Source organism: Acanthochromis polyacanthus, chromosome 1 (genome assembly GCF_021347895.1).
Source record: "Acanthochromis polyacanthus isolate Apoly-LR-REF ecotype Palm Island chromosome 1, KAUST_Apoly_ChrSc, whole genome shotgun sequence".
NCBI classification, from domain to species: domain Eukaryota; kingdom Metazoa; phylum Chordata; class Actinopteri; family Pomacentridae; genus Acanthochromis; species Acanthochromis polyacanthus.
Window position 1 is genome coordinate 26,815,450 of NC_067113.1, and position 16,908 is coordinate 26,832,357.

The 16,908-nt window shown below is 39.1% G+C and overlaps 1 protein-coding gene across 6 annotated transcripts in view; it reads left to right on the top strand.

Moving 5' to 3' along the window:
* Positions 1–9,762, top strand: part of mideasb (mitotic deacetylase associated SANT domain protein b) — a 35,005-nt gene extending 25,243 nt beyond the window's left edge. For 5 of the 6 annotated variants that reach the window (XM_051946157.1, XM_051946151.1, XM_051946148.1 and 2 more), the window contains exons 10-13: positions 6–149; positions 2,368–2,490; positions 4,784–4,980; positions 6,595–9,762. In XM_051946157.1, the coding sequence (XP_051802117.1) occupies positions 6–149; positions 2,368–2,490; positions 4,784–4,980; positions 6,595–6,835 (705 nt within the window). In that variant the 3' untranslated portion in view covers positions 6,836–9,762. The remainder of the gene's footprint in view (positions 1–5; positions 150–2,367; positions 2,491–4,783; positions 4,981–6,594) is intronic. The other variant, XM_022199197.2, reaches the window with a different exon arrangement.
* Positions 9,763–16,908: the final 7,146 nt, after the last annotated feature.

Below are 16,908 nucleotides of genomic sequence, written 5' to 3' on the forward strand. Positions count from 1 at the left end.
CACAGGTAACCACTAAGACAGTGGCGCAGTGTGTGGAGTTTTACTACACGTACAAGAAACATGTGAAGATGGGACGAAACGGGGCGCTAATCTACGGCGAGACGGAGCCTTTGGAGAGCAGGACCAGTGAGGAGGAGATGAACCACAAGGTCAGACACACGTCTAGTAGCTCTACTGCAGAAAGAAATGTGATTACATTCAGTCCGTCTAGCAACTTAAGTTCGCAGATGTGAAGGCGAGCCTTAGCTGTGTTCCAAAATAATTGTACTAAAAGCCAAACACAGGTCACAGACTTCTGCAGAAAAATTCTCCAGCAGTGTTATTTGGAGTAAAATTAGATGTTCTGAAGTGAAATTCAAGTAAAACCAGATGAACCCTCAGTAGAGGGCAGAACCACGCCCTCTGCTGGTGAAAACCCTGTCCTATACAACTGATGCAATATGTATCAATTTTGATCATCGTACGTATCTCCCTCCCTACTTGATCTGCTGACCTGTAACTCCACAACTGAGCAGGGGACCTTAGACTGATCTTCAGTGTCAAGTTTGATTATCCTGACTTCAGCGGTTGCAGAGATATCGGACCGGACATAGCCACATACATACATACATACTTACCCAGACAGATACCGCACCGAATGCAATAACCCCGCCGACGTACCCGTCGGGCGTGGTTAATGAATGTTAAAACAGATTGTTTTGTATTAACCGACTCAACGCATTTTGAGTGCCAGTACTGCAGTCGAACGTGTTCATTTAAATGTAGGAAGCCAAAATTGTGATGGCTCACTGCCATCATGATAGAAAGCAATGAACTACATGATGTGAACTCCTCACACCAAGATGAAAAAGCGCCACCAGAAAACAGAAAAATGATCAAAAAAAGATGTGAAAAAAGACAAAAATAATGAAAAATGTGAAATAGCTGCAAAACTATGCAAAATCATCGCAAAATTATGTAAAATCACAACAAACAAGACAAAAAATGTCCAAAAAAAGACGTGAAATCCCCACAAATGAGTGCAAAATCACCCAAAAAAAGACAACAAAAGACCCAAAAAGATGTGAAATCACCACGAGAACATACAAAATCGTCACAAAGCAATGCAGAATCCCCAAAAATAGACAAAAAAATAATGAAAAATGTGAATGAACTGCAAAAATATGTAAAATCACAACAAAATGATGTAAAATCACAACAAATGGACAAAGAAATGTCCCAAAAAAGATGTGAAATTGCTGCAAATTAGGACAAAATCACCCAAGAAAAGACAAAAAAATATCAAGAAGCGATGTGAAATCACCACAACAACATGCGATATCAGGCGAGCCTTAGCTGTGTTCCAAAATAATTGTACTGAAAGCCAAACACAGCTCACAGACTTCTGCAGAAACGTTCTCCAGCAGTGTTATTTGGAGTTACAGAGACTAATGAGGTGTGGTTTACAAGTTCATGTGGTAGAAATGAGCTGCAGGGTGATAATATTATGTAAAACAGTGCAGTGTGAGTACAGAAAGCTCCCAGAATGTCTTTATTGACCAGCTGAGTGTTGACGTAAACCATAAAACAGGCCTCAGCTGTGACACAGTGTCCGTACTCTGATTTGTAATTAATACATTCATCCATTGAAACATTGCAGGTGCAGTTTAACCTCAAAATTGACCCGTTTTAAAGTTTGAAAATGTGGGAAAAAAACATATTTTCACAGTGAAACTTCTGATGTCCACATTTTCAACATTTTTGGGAAATCTTTGAACATTTTTTGGTGGAAAAAAGAAATACTAAAAATGTTTCTTTAAGAACATTCCCAAAAAAATCACCCAAAATCCATCAAAATTCACTGGATTTTGGTTGATTTTTCTGTGAATGTTCTTAAAGAAAACATTAAAGTTTGACTGCTATATATGTAATCACTTTAGATATTTTTAGGATTTTTTTGGAAGATTTTTACTCATTTTTTTTTAAATATTTGCAAGAATTTTCTTGCCAAATTTGGGGGATTTTAAAAAATTAAACTTTTAAGAAATTACTGGAATTTTCTTCCTGAAGGGTTTTGCAAATTTTCAGAAATTTTGGGATTTTTTTTGCTGAATTTTTTGGATTTTTTTCAGATAAGGAAACAATATTTTTTGATGCCTGTAAATGAGGACAACAGGAGGGTTAAGGCGTTTTCATGGTAACTGGATAAAGCTACATGAATACATAAAAAGTTGCAGTAGCCTTATTAACCTTTCCTGTAGCATTCACTGTCATTTAAAGAAGTGTAAATGCATAAAACCAATTCTCAAGAAGGATGCAGTTTTTTTAGCACCCAGTTTTTTGCTGCAGAGGCGTGTGTCTTAATACAAAGTGTACTTGTTGGACCAGCAGGGCGCTCACAGACTGGAGCCTCAGCGGGAGGAGGACAGCAGGAAGTGGGAAGGGTCAGCTGACAGGAAACAGGATGTCTGCCCCACCAGGGTGACACACACGCTGCAGTCCACCGAGAACGTGAGTGTAAACCAGCGACGGCACGAATAAACAACACAGGAACCACAAGCAGTCGTTCACACGAGAAAACTGTTGGTGCAACTTTTACCCTCTGAACCCCACAGAGCAGTTACAGAGCGTTTATGTGCTCCTGGTGCATTTTTTATTCACTATGGGTTCGTTTTTTACTGTAATATGAAGTTCTGCATGACTAGAAGTAGACAGATGACATATTTGCCTTCTATCTGCTTGGTGTAAACACTTTCAGTTCGGCTGAAAAGTCCCTAAATTTTTGTGACATGGCTGTTGGTTGCAGCACCAACGGCTAAAGAGCTAATAATTTTCCGGTTTTACACACTGTGGTTCATGCAGATGGTTTGTTTGTGGCCAATTCTTAAATTAGACAAGTAGGTTAAAGTCATTTGGATGGAAGTCGCTAATTTGAAGCTTATATTTGCGCGGCTTTGGTGTCATTTTGACTATTTTACAAAACAAATAACAGGTCTTTCAAACCCACAGGCAGGTTTTTTGGCTTTAGAGGATGAAAAATAGCTATCAATGCCATATTTTCCAGTTCTGGTTGCGTCCAGCCACACCTCAAACGTGCTCACATTGCACTCATCCAGTCACCAGTATGTATCAGATAACCCCTTCTTTTTTTATATGTAATTTTAACATTGGTCTCATACAAATAAATCAAAATCATGATAGAAGTAGGTCAGTGCTGCAGAATAACAATCAGTAGTTAAAATAGTTTGCATGTGGGGTCCCCTGAAATCCCTTTTAATGAAGTTAATACTGTGGTGATTATATTCTAAATGCCAGAATATGTTGGCTCTAGTGTCATTATCTTTATTATATTTCCAGACACTTTTCCCTCTGCAGCATACTGTATATACTCTCAGATATGACTGTACAGCAGCATTAGGAGGCACAAAGCTCACACTAGGACCTTTCCCTGAAACTCCTAACAAGATAACCGGATACTGTTTTGCAACAAGCGTCCACATGTTCCTGGTTTAGAAACCTCACTCGGCCTCATCACGCTCTGTCTGTCCTTTCGAACTCTGGCCGACTTGGTGCATGTGTGTTGGATTTGCTGCCCCCCGCTGGGATTCAGAGGAGATAACTCGTCTTGAATCCACCTCTCTTGTATTGTGTAACTCTAAAATGTGTGACGAGGAACCGTGACTCGCCAAAAAACCGCTTTGTCCTTTTTAGTCTCGTGTTGTTGCATGTTGCAGTCAGCTGGTACGTTCCTGCACACCACTGTAACACTTTGTCCTACATAAAAGCTGCTTCAGGCTCATTATCTGCCCGGCGACTGTCTTAAAAGTCTGCCCAGCTTTTCATGCACTGCAAAAACTCAAAATCTTACCAAGTTTATTTGTCTTACTTGTAGTCAAAATGTCTCATCCCACTTGATTTAAGATCAATTCACTGAACAAGAGACATTTCAATAAGATGGAGGGACTTTTTTAAGACAGTGCATCTTAAATATCTTGTTAAGTCAAACAATCTTGAAATGATCTCGTTCTAACCCTCGTGTCGTCCTGCAGGTCAAATTGATCCATTTTAAAATGTGAAAATGTGTGGGAAAAAAAAAAATGTTCACAGTGAAAACTTCCACATTTTCAAAATTTGGGGGAAATTTTTGAACATTTTTTGATGGGGGAAAAAAAAAGAAATGTTAAAAAACAGTTTCTTGAAGAATATTTGGAAAAAAAATCAACCATAATCCAGCAAAATTCGACGGATTTTAGTTAATTTTTTTCCAGATATTCTTAAAGAAAGTATTTGAAGTTTTTCCGCTAAAGAAGTTATCATTTTAGATGTTTTTAGAAAATGTTTTGGAGATCTTTACTCATTTTTTAAAAATATTTTACAATTTTCATTTTTTTATTTTTTTAAATTTTTATTTCTTGCCAATTTTTTTAAATGAAACTTTTAATGAAAACTTCCAAGGAATTTTCTTCCTGAAGATTTTTCAAATTTGTATAAATTTGGGGGATTTTTTTGCTGAATTTTTTTGTTTGCTTTTTTCAGACAAGGCAGCAATATTTTTGTTGCAGGAGGGTTAAGACACCTAAGATTGACAATCCTGGTAAAATAAAGCTTAAAATAGATTTTCCCAGCTAATTTTAAGATCTCCAGAATTTTAAGAAGTCTTACCAAGCCGTTTTTCACTTGTTCTATTGGCAGATTTTTTCACTTATTTCAAGGTAAAAGTTCTTTGAAATAAGTTTTTTTTTTCTTGTTTTGAGAGGGGCATTTTTTCCAGCTCGTTAATGACGCCTCGTGTGTTTTCTTGCAGCCGGGGACCGTCCTCATCATGAAGGAGGACGTGGGGAGGGAGCTGCCACTGTCCAGGGTCATCCACCCTCCTCACCCGCCTCCCCCCAGCTCCAAATCGCGAAACTACGACAGCAACGCACGCAGGACGAGCCCCTCCACGGGCAACAAAGGCACGGCCGGGCAGGAGGGAGAGTTTCCCTGCAAGAAGTGTGGCAGGTGAGCGATCAGGAAGCGTTTCTGCACCGTTGTGTTGGACCTGTCGGCTCTGTTTACCTCTGCAGCGCTCGCTCAGGTTACATAAGAGGCCTCAGACGAGACGAGCTACATATATATATATATATATGTAAAATACAAAAAAATGTGCAGGAAATGTTGCCCACTTGGAATATGCATCGGTAAATAGAGGCAAGTGTCTCACGGTGTCTGTTTGAAAGATTCAAACGTCCTGTCATGCTCTGATTAAATAACAGCTCGTCCTCTGGCAGCGCTGGCCGTGTTATTGCCAACTGTGTCCTAGCAACCGAAACACAGTCGTTGTGGCACATCGCTCCTCTTGTCAGTGCAACTCTACCCGGTGACTTGACGACAGTCTTTAACCCTCGCGTCGTCCTGTGGGTCAGATTGACAAGTTTTAAACTTTGAAAATGTCAAAAAAAAAAAATCTATTTTCACAGTGAAACTTCTGGTGTCCACATTTTCAACATTTCTGGAAAAGTTTTGAACATTTTTTGGTGGAAAAGAAGAAATCTTAAAAATGCTTCTTAAGAACATTCACATAAAAATCAACCAAAATCCAGCAAAATTTGCTGGATTTTGGTTGATTTTTATGTGAATGTTCTTAAAGAAAATATTAGAAGTTTCACTGATATACATGTAATCACTTTAGATATTTTTAGGATTTTTTGGGAAGATTTTTATTCATTTTTTTGAAAATATTTGCAATATTTCTTGCCAAATTTGGGGATTTTTTTTATACAACTTTTAACGGAAACTTTTAAGGAATTATTGGAATTTTCTTCCTGAAGGTTTTGAACATTTTCAGAACTTTGAGGATTTTTTTTTTGCAGAATTTTTTGGATTTTTTTCAGACAAGTAAACAATATTTTCGGGTGCCCATAAATGAGGACAACAGGAGGGTTAGTGTCCTCACCATAAGCTGACCTCCACTACAGGGGCCAGGAATCCAGTTTTTGAAAGATTTAGAAGCAAGCATGAGTTGCAGATCAAAGGCTGTGAGCTAATATTTACTCTACCAAAAAACTTGCTCCATAATGCAAATATTTTCTGTGTTTCTCTAATTTACATAATTCCAAGTTGAGTATCTTTAGGTTTTGCACTCTAGTTTAGGAGATAATCGCAATTACTGTGTGATTTTTTTTTTTTTTGAAACTTTACTATGCATTTTTCTTTATTTTTATGACTAACTGGAAAATATCAGTGCCAAATCATTGCTGGTTGTGAGTCTATAGTCTAAGAATCATTGTCCAGCCTTATTTGAATGCATCACACTGAACTTTGACCACAGTGTGTACAGAGAGACAAAGACAGTAACTGATATGTTCACGTCTTTACATGTAGAGTACAGCAATGTGCGTGAATTCTCTGCATCTGTTCGGTCTCATTTAGTATTTTAGTGTATTTTACATAAACGAAAGCATCTTCTGCTTGTTTATTTTCGTGCTTTCTGTCCATGTTTTGGAGGAATTGCTCAGTGGACGTTGCTCTGTGTGATTCTGAATTCATCACTTCAAGTTTTGCTCGCTGTCTGGAGCCCTGCTAAGATTGACCAGCAGACCACCTCTTTGACCTCCTCTCCCTTCCCTCCTGCAGGATTTTCTACAAGGTGAAGAGCCGCAGCGCCCACATGAAGAGCCACGCCGAGCAGGAGAAGAAGGCGGCGGCGCTGCGCCAGAAGGAGGCCGAGGAGCGAGCGGCGGCGAAGGCAGCAGCCGAGGCCGCCGCCATCCTGGCAGCGCGCCAGCAGAACGGGACGCGACAGGTCGGCGGCGACAGCACCAACGACGACTCTTCGGACGGGGAGGACGACGACGACGACGACGACTGGCAGTGAGAGGAAGGAAGGCCGCGGAAGAAGAAGAAGAAGAAACCCTCCAGCGAACTTTCTGTTGGAAGACTTCCGTTTTTAGCTCGGCACATTCAGGGACAGATCGACTCCCGTGTTTAACTGTGAATGCGTGGACTGAGTGAGATGCGTGTGTGCGTGTCGACAACGTGCTTTCCAGAACTCCCCTTTACTCTGCTCGAAAAGCTTTCTCCAGAGTTACCTCTCTTGGTCACAGGGCTCGGTCAAACTAAAGCCATGCCGCTCCTCTCCGGCGCTGTCCTGCTCTTCGCTCCCAGCTGCGGCCTTCCTCGGCACTTTTTCCGAGTCTCGTCCTGCTTCGTTTCGACAGGCGTGGAACTTTCTCGGACCCTCTTTCTTTCTTGTTTTCGTTTCCTCTGAGCCACAGCTTGCTAAACCCACATCCCAGCCGTCCAGCGTCGGATGAAGTTTTGAAATCTCGACAGCTGGGGTCGAGCGCGACGGAGGGCTTTTCGACAAACGGATCCGCAAACTGTCGCCTCTCGAAGCCGCCAGAAGCTTTTCCTCAGACGCATGATGTGCACCAAATGGGTTCTCTCTCTGTTCCTTTTCAGTTCTGTGAATCCCCCGCCTCTATCTCCCCTCACAGTTTGTTCCTCACTGTCGATGCCTTGGATGTTACGACGCTTTTTATCTCGAAAATGACAATCAATTTTACACTGTTGTTGTTTTTTTATGAACATATCTACAGGTAAATGTTACTTTTTTTCTGCCTGTGTAGCTATATATGGTTATTGTTGTTTTTGTGAATATTCCCGTTGATGATGATTATTATTATTATTATTAATATTATTATTATATTCTGGTTTTGGCTGCAGTTTAATTGAGCGCTTTTATCTGTTTTTTGTCTTTTTTTTTTTATTTAAAGAAACAAAAATAATGCTACTTGCTGCCTGTTTATAACTGTGAGATTTTTTTTTCTTTTTTTTGGAAGCCAGAAATGAAGACAAAGGCAGAAATGTATGTGCAATAGAACAAGTTTGACCCCCTTTTTCCCTGAGTGTTCAGGGCCCCCTCCTCTATCTGGATGCCTCACTGTCACACCCTGTAACTGATAGGAGCTACTGACTCAGACTGTTCAAACCGCAGGGCTCTATAGATGCACAGAACGAAGCGGGAAAAGACAACAAACACAACGTAACCCTACGCTGAAATTTGAGCCACAGTTTACCTTTTATCTGCGCTACTTTCTCTCGAAAATTCTCCGATAAAAGCTAGTGTTAAGGGCTGGTTTTCACATCTGCAGACTCTACCCATAACATGACCTCTGTCAGTAAATTGTTTACTTTGTCGACAAACAGGCATTAAAAGAGGCCAAATTTGATCCAGATTTTTGCAGGTTTTAACAGATTTCCAATGAGATTTTCCCAGATGTCAGCTTCTCTCATGACTTTCTACCTCAGCGTTTGAACCCCGGCACCTTCCACAGACTGCAAAACCAGACTCAATTCAGATTACGCTCACTTTTAAAGCGGATTCTTGTTTGTTTTCTTTTACGCAGCATTCTTTACTAATGCAGACTTTGCGGTTTATTCAAATGCTGACAAGCGACTTGCATTTTCCTCCTTTCACGTGCCGGAAATCAAACTCTTGTACGGTTTACACTTTTCTGCTGATGAAAGTAAATAATTTGCTGGCAAAAACAGGAAATAGCAGAGGGAAAAGTGTTTCATATCAAACTGCAAAACATACTTTGCAGGATCCTGAATGCTTTCTTTGACCTTTCTTTGTGTCAAAGTTTACTTCCTATGCTTCACGTTGTGACAAAAATGCCATATCTTATCACATTCTGGCCCTGAAGCCCCCGTTTGCTGTTGTTTTGGGAGCTCTAAATTGAAACCCGATATGTGAGAAGCAATGGAAAAGAGTCTCAGCCTGCGTTTAGATTGTTGTGGCACTAAAACGCTCCACTGAAACCTTGGCAGCGTGGCTCAGCTGCTACTCAAGGACGCAGGATTAATGGCAAAAAATGTGCAAAAAAAGTCAGATTTAACTGCAGGTTCATCAGTCTGCAGCATAGAGTTGTTACGACGAAGCGGTTTAAGTTATTTATATCGATTTCTCATGAAATGTGGCTGTTAAAGAGCGATATCGACTCGATATTTTTTTTATCCCTCCAGCTGTGCGGTGCGTCTACGGCCGCCTTTTATCTGTTTACCTTGATACGAGGAGCTGAATCGGACAATGGAAACGGCGTGTTTTGATCCGTCTATCGCCGCATATCTCTGTGTTGAGCCCTTCAGCCCCGGAGCCAGCTTCTGTTGCCGTAGCAACACGTGGGTTAAAGGGTTATTTTTCCATTAAAGGACAAACCACAGTGGAGAGCTGGGAGGAACGGCTCCAGTTACCAGTTACTTCACCAGTTAAAACCTGGGTCTATGCACAGACTGTTTGTGTACGAATGTGTGTGTGTGTGTGTGTGTGTGTGAGTGAGTGCTTTGAGGTCAAATGTTTAACTGTACGCCTGTCAAAAAAAACAAACGTTTTGCAGACTGTTCACATGTTGGTTAATTTATATTTCCTTTCTTTTTTTCTTGAGGTTCTCGTCGGGGAACGATGTCACTAAAAAAAAAAAAAAAGCAGAATTACGGATGAAATCGAGGCCACAAACACACACAGCTTCTCCTCATATCCTCCAGTCAGTTAAGGGAATTTTAAAGGGGACAAAAAAAGGTTTATTTAGCTAAAGATTAGAAATATATATATGAATGGAATTCTATGTTTGCATACTTTCTATGCTATTTTCATATGGGGTTCACACTAATGATGAAAAACGGAACGGAATCTCAAGTGCTTTTTACTACAGTGTAACTTATTTGTTTTGATTTGATTTTTACCACCTGTGTTTTTAGTAATGATTTATGAAGCACTGTATATTAAAGTTTTAAAATATTCTGAAGGCTTTTTGGTGGATTTTTTAAAAACATTTGTCTCCAGTTGTTGCTGTTTCACTGGGATGCACAAGAGGGCAGCATTGTTGCACAAAAAGTAGAACAAAAAGGTTTCTAATGCCGATGATTCTTTCATTCACATGCGGTTCATTTGGTGGAGACTACAGTCTAATGGGTTAAATAAAATGAACTGAAGTTTATTTTTTTAGTGCACATTTTAAAATCACCTGGTCTGACTAGCAAGTAATATTTATAAAGCACCTTATTATACACAGAGGTTATTTAAAGTGCTTTAAAGGAAAATGCAACAAAATTCAAATATAACGTAAAGATTCAATTCAAAATCTCTACAGACAAGTTGAGTAAAGTGCGGCGTTTTTAAAGAATAATTGAAATTGGTTGACTAAAAGAGCTAAAAAGGCACAAAAGAGACGAGGAAAAAGCGTGGAAGAGATAAAGTGCACCATAAGATAGGGCAGGAACTTGTTAAAATTAAGGAAATAAAAGTGCACACGTGTTGAGAAGAATACAAGCAGTTCAGATCAGACTTCATCATGACACTTATTACTTAAGGTTACTCTTAAAAATCGCTACATAAAATAAATAGAAACTACTGGGAAATAAGACGAAAAAACAGGTTGAAATTTGTAAAATCAATAAATATAAAATACTAAAAAAACCGACAAAATAGGGCAAAATTTGTAAAATCAATGAATATAAAATACTGAAAATTAAAAAAAAGAAAACACAATTAAACTTCTTTAAAAATCAATGGGTATAAAATAGTAAAAAAAATGGCGTGAAACTTGCAAGACAAGCAAATATAAAATACTAAAAAAAACAGAAAACAGGATAAAACTAGTAAAATCAATAAACAGACAATACAAATAGAAATAAAGGACAAAATAGAAGAAACTTGCAAAATCAAAAAATAGAAAATACTTTTTTAAAAAGAAAGACTAGCAGGGCAAATACTTTGAAGCCCAATTTCTAAAATAAATATAAAATGTTAAAGTGTGAATACTACTAAAGGCAACTAAAAGCTCCTCAAGTCGTGTACGTCTTGACATCTTGCAGCAGCAGAGGTAGCGTAGGAGCTTGCATGGCTTCATAAACAAATTGAAAAAAAACTTTTAAATTAATTCTATATTTACCAGGTAGCCATTGCAGAGATGATACCAACAGCTTTTAGGAAATGATTGCAGTGATCACACCCTTTCACATCAAAGTTTGTCCACTTTTAGAGCCGACTCAAACATGACACCGACATTCCTGACTTTACTGATGCAGCAGCCTGAGGAGCCATCTGATGGTTGTTGTTTTGTTGGTGGAATCACAGTCAGTCACTTCTGTTTTGCTGTTATTCAGCTGGAGACAGTTTGGGGCCATTCAGGCCTTAGTTTGGGACGGATGTGATGCTGAGCTTAATGGTGTTAAATCACGAACACAGCAACGTCTCAGAGGACTTCAGAGTTTGGATCAGTACGGTAATGATGTAATAATTTGTGTTAAAATCATAGACTGTATATATAGTGGACGTAGCATCTGGCTCCAGAATTGAAGCCAACCCGGAAGTGTCAAAAACTTGCAATATCACGCCGTCCGCTAGGGTTGGCTCCAAAAAGCTTTTTCTCCATAGACCCCAATTCATTTTTGGAAAAAATAAAATTTGATAGACTGATTTTCTACAACTCAGGATTTTTTTTCCCGTTAGTTTTCATGGTCAAAATGGGAGATCAGGTGGCCGATCTTAAAATAAATCAATACTGAATTTTAAATAAATCGTTAAAGTTGGCGGAGCCAGGGGGCGTGGCTATACTTGATAGACAGCAACAGAAGCCTCTGCAGTAAAATGTGGGCGGGATAAGAGAGTCTTCAGCCAATCCTGCCCCTAGTTGCTCTCCGGTCCAGCCTGTTTGACGCTTTTTACGTCACTGGCTCCAAAAAATCCAAAACGGCGACCAGGAAGTAGCAAAATCCGGGCTTCATTTTCTCTGCGTTGAAACCAACGGGTGACGTCATGGTTAGTTTACGCCTGGTTAAAATGATAATTTGTGCATCTTTTGTCACTTTATTCGTACTCATGTCTAAACAATCAGCCCAGGTGCTCCTGTTCAAACCATAATTTGTCATGTTTGATGTGTTGAATGGGATGTTTGGTCCCCTGCACGTGATTGGCTGCAGCTCCTAAGGCGTGGTCTGCCTTCCTGCCTCCACCCAATGTTCCAAGGATTCTGATTGGAGCAGCACAAAGTCTGTCCATCCAATCTACTTCCTATAATCAGGAGCAAGTTTACTAAAACCCGCTCAACTCCACATGTGCAGGATGTTTGGTCAGTGAGCGGCTAATCAATCTGCCTCTCCTTTTAGTTTTGTTTTATGCTTGCTGTGACCAACAAAAGCAGCAGCAGCTGAACAGTGTTGTGGCCTTAAGTAAGTATGTTTCTCACAAGTTCACTTTTGGTCGTGTTCATTTCTTTGAACAGCACCCATGAGCCATTTTGATTTGACACATCCAGCCTTTTTTGTGTTTCCTGACACAACAAAGCCTAAAACCCCTAATTAGACATCACAGGCATCACATGGTGCTGGTAAATTCCTTTGCTCACCAGGTTTTCCTCACCAGACTCTGTGGATTCCAATAAACAGGACTTTTAACTCTTCTTCTGCACAGAATGGACCAATGGCTGCCACCTACTTCAGTAAAAAAAGAAGCGGGTTGCTAATCACAATTATAAAAGCTGCTACTGCAAATAAGGTAAGAAAAGAATCTGGTAGAAAACTGCTGATCGGGTAAGTTGATGTTTATTTTATTACTGAATGCATTCTTAAACTCTAAGATCCATTCAGTCAAATATGATGCTCTGTAAGTACATTTATAGGGCTGACACTGCAATAATGAAGGGTACGTGGAAATTACTTTCGTTTTCGGCCAAATTGCAGTGAAATTAATGTTACTGACAAAATATTTTCTGTGCTAGGTACCAGTGGGTCGTTCCGTTTTCTAATCTGTTTTCTATTAGCTGCATTACCCGCAACATAAAACGAACTTGGCAGCAAATCGGGACATAAAAGCTTATTTATGCATTTTCTGCATCACCAGCTGAATGCATTTAGGTTCCCTCTGTGGTCTATGTTGCCTACTGTAACTGCACGACTCGACAGGTTTGCAGATTTAACATTTTAACTCAACTGAGAAGTTCAATCTCTATAAAGAACTTTGAACAAAACCTCCTTCGGGGCAGTTTAGCTGTGCTGCATAAGGGACTGGTGATCTAACGGGTCAGAAGAGACTAAAAACTGTGGTTTGAGGTTCAGCATTCCTCAGCATTTATCTTTTGAAGGTGCTGGCAGCTGGTTTAATCTTTCTCTGGACTCTCCTGAACTCTTTGTTGTTTTCTGGCCCGGCTTCTTCGTGCAAATCAAATCTTGTCTAAAAAAACAATGCATCCATCATGTGAACTGCGTAAGAGCTTGTAAATATGCTTCATGTGGTCCAAACCTGACTCTCTACGTGGTCCAAATCCTGTAGAATTGAGTAGTAATGCAATATTAAGATTTACTGGCTTTTAGGAGAGCTGGAATTTCATAGTGAAGTATAATAATGATGCTGATTGTGCTCATTTTTGCTGCACAAATTAAAGCTTCCAAGCTAATTTTAGTTTCAAGCACGAGTTCTGTTTGCTGTAAACAACTGCAGTGAACATATAGTTAACTTTTTATGTGATTATCAGCATAAAATCTAATTTATAGATGCGTAAAACTTCTTATTAATGTTCATTTCACCCTCGTATGCTTCGTCTCGCTGCGGGTTTCTTCAGTTTATAGCGTCTGTTCTCTTTTTTTATCTCCACTTGTCATCATATTTTTCACTCCCTGGTGCGTTTTTACGTCCTCGATGAGCACAAAAATAAAAAAAAATCATTAAAAGTGAGACCTCTATTACAGCCACGTCTGAGCGAATGTGGGAAGGTTTGGAGATGAAATGGTGAGGGGGAACAGAGTACTCCTACCAGCACCAGGGTGAGCAGCGGGCCAATCTGGAAGAGGCAAACAGGAACAGCATGAAGCTCAGATGTGTCCTCGCTTACTCTCTTCGCCAGTTCCAACCCGTGGGAGGAAGAGGAGGAGGAGGAAGAAGAGGAGTGGGTGCTGAGGAAGGGAGGGATCCTGAACACAAGAGCACAACTTTATCTTGCAGCTGGAGAAAATTGGAGATCAGAATGGAAGCAGTGAAGCAGAAAACTGCATGAAAAGCTCATCTTTTACCCGTAAAAACACACATTCCTCTGATTTATTAATAACTTATATGTGCTGGTGTTTTAGAGCATCTGTCAAGTGCACGTGAGGAGGCTGCAGGTTATTTATAACGGTCCAAATCCCCCCCCCCCCCCAGAGCCTCGGGCAACATGTGTGGAGAGAAACCTGACGAATGCGACCAGGTGCTCCCCCGAGTGTGTGTGAACCAGAAAGTGTGTGTGGGAGTGTCACAGAGGAAATGAATTGTGGGGATTTTTTTTTTTTTGCATTCACTCCCAAACACTCATCAGTGAGCTCAGATATGAAAGTGTTCAGAGGGAGGAGGTGCGATGTGAGAACTGTCAGCCTGACGTCCAGATTCTGAGGAATTCTGGACGGATTCAAAATGAGGAAGTGTGAGATTTCTGTGAACTGCACATCCTTACAACAGTCATTTATTTTTTTAACCATTTACTGTCACTGATTCACCTGTTTTGTCACATTATAGATATAAACTAGTAAAATAACACGAAAAAAAAACATGAATTAACATTAAAAATCATAAAATAAACAGGCTTAAACTGTGCTCACTTCAAAAAATCTGTATTTTCAAAAATATTTTTTTCTTGGTGTTTGACTATAAATATTAATATTTTACAGATAGTTGTGGTTATTATCAATTTAAAAATGTTAGACTAAAAATGGCAAATTATTTTTACTTTTTTTTTTTTTTTTACAATTTTTGAACATTGAAGTTCAGATATTTGTGGTTATTTGAAGGAAAAAATAAAAATGGTAAAGCATGTTGAACTTAACTAAATTTTGATTTTGCTTGTAAAGTTATATAAAATATTTAGGATGAGAGTGAGAAAGTACAAATTTACATGCGAACTGTAAAAACAAGCAAAATGCTATTTTTGCAATTAGATTTGCTAAAAAAAAGTTCAAAAGCTCAAAAATATTAATATTTTACTAATATTAGATATTATCTTAAGTAAAAACAAGAAAATGGCTGAAAATTGTAAGTAATTTATTACATTATTTAGCTTTTTTTTTTTACAGTTGCTGCAATTTTTGAACATTCAGATATTTGCTGTTTGAAAGAAAAATAAGTCATTTTTAACTTAATTCAAGTTTAATCTTGTTACATTCCAGATAATATTTAGGACAACAAGAGGGGGGAAAAGCACAAATTTACATGCTGGCAGTAAAAACAAGCAAACAAAAAATGCCATTGTTACAATTAATAAGAATATTTTAATATTTGTGATTTTAAAAAAATAAAAACAAGAAAATGACTGACAGTAGTTATATATTTTTCAATTAAATTTACTTTAAAAATGTAAAAAAAAAAAAAGGTGTTTTTCAGATTACACTTATTTTCATTTTTGTAGTGTTTGACCTTGTTTTGTTTTTGTTTTTTTGGCAGTTTTTGTTTTACAGTGAAGCACCTAAAATCTATGAATGTTTCCAAACAGTTGAAGTTGAAGATTCCGAGTAAAACTGCAACTAAGGACTCTTTTCTTTTCATTTATTCAGAAACAAAACTTCTGACAACCTCCGTTTGCCACAGACGTAGATTTTGGGGAGGGATGCAGGGGATACATCCTTTGTAATCTTGTGATTGAACACATGCATTAGCCTGTCATAAAAATGCTGGAGGTGAAGCGTTTGATGCTCAAAACGTCTTGAGTCAACCATAATGTTTCCTCCTCAATAATGAATGAAACTTTCACCCATGTCATTAGGACAAGGAGACCTCCTGAATGTCTGTTTTATTCAACCAACAGTCCAAACACAGAAATGTTTTCAATTTAAAAAAGCAAAAAGCCAAAGAAATCCTGACTCCCAGACTGAAGCATCTCAACGATTGGATTTATTAACCATGCCTGACGTACGTCAGCGGGGTTACTGCCATCGCTTCGGTATCTGGCTGGCTGGTTAAGTATGTATGTATGTGGGTGGGTGGGTATGTCCGGTCAGATATCTCTGCAAGTGCTGAAGTCAGGATAATCAAACTTGGCACTGAAGATCAGTCTAAGGTCCCCTGCTCAGTTGTGGAGTTACAGGTCAACAGATCAAGTAGGAAGGGATATACTAGGATGATCAAAATTGAAAGTTACATGTGTGACGGTAGGGGCTGCACAGTGGCAGCCAGTAGATGGTGTGGTTCTGCCATCTACTGAGGGCTTGTCTAGTTGCTGATAAATTTGAAACCAAACTCCATGGTTCCCTCAGGATTAACTGTAGTAACTTTGGTGATCCTTTTAACATTTCTATTAGAGCCATCAACTCAGTGTCATTTGTTTCTGAGAAAATACCTCCAAACTGGATGACATTACCTCTAGATTTTAGAATTCTGTTGTTCTTATTGTACACTGTATCCCCTGAATGCAGAATTATTGTGAATGACCAAACTCAAGATGTAATAATCGCTCACATATGGGAATGATGGAGCAAACTGGAACACATTCAGTGTTGAACTCACAAAAGTTCGAACTTTGGCTCCGTTCTCACCTCTGCACAGCCGGATAATAATTGTGGCGTGAAGTGGGTGTGAATGGAGACATGGATCGTTGATTTGAGAAAGAAACGAAAAGGAGGCAGCTCCACAATCCTGATGCTGAAAAGATGTGAGTGAACGGGGATTTCTGAAACTGACAATCCTAGCAGCTGTGGTGACGCATGCGGCTGCCTTCAGATTGACGTGTTTAGGAATAATTAACAGATGTTTGCAGACTAACGTGCAAAATTAAGACGCTAAACATGGCAAACATCACACCTTCCAAACAGTATGTTAATGTTAAGGATGCTGATGTTTAATAGAACCTTGATTAACATCATTACACAGTTTAAAAACATAAATGTGTGAAAATCTGGTGGCAAGGGTGCCAGAAATTTAAAAAAACG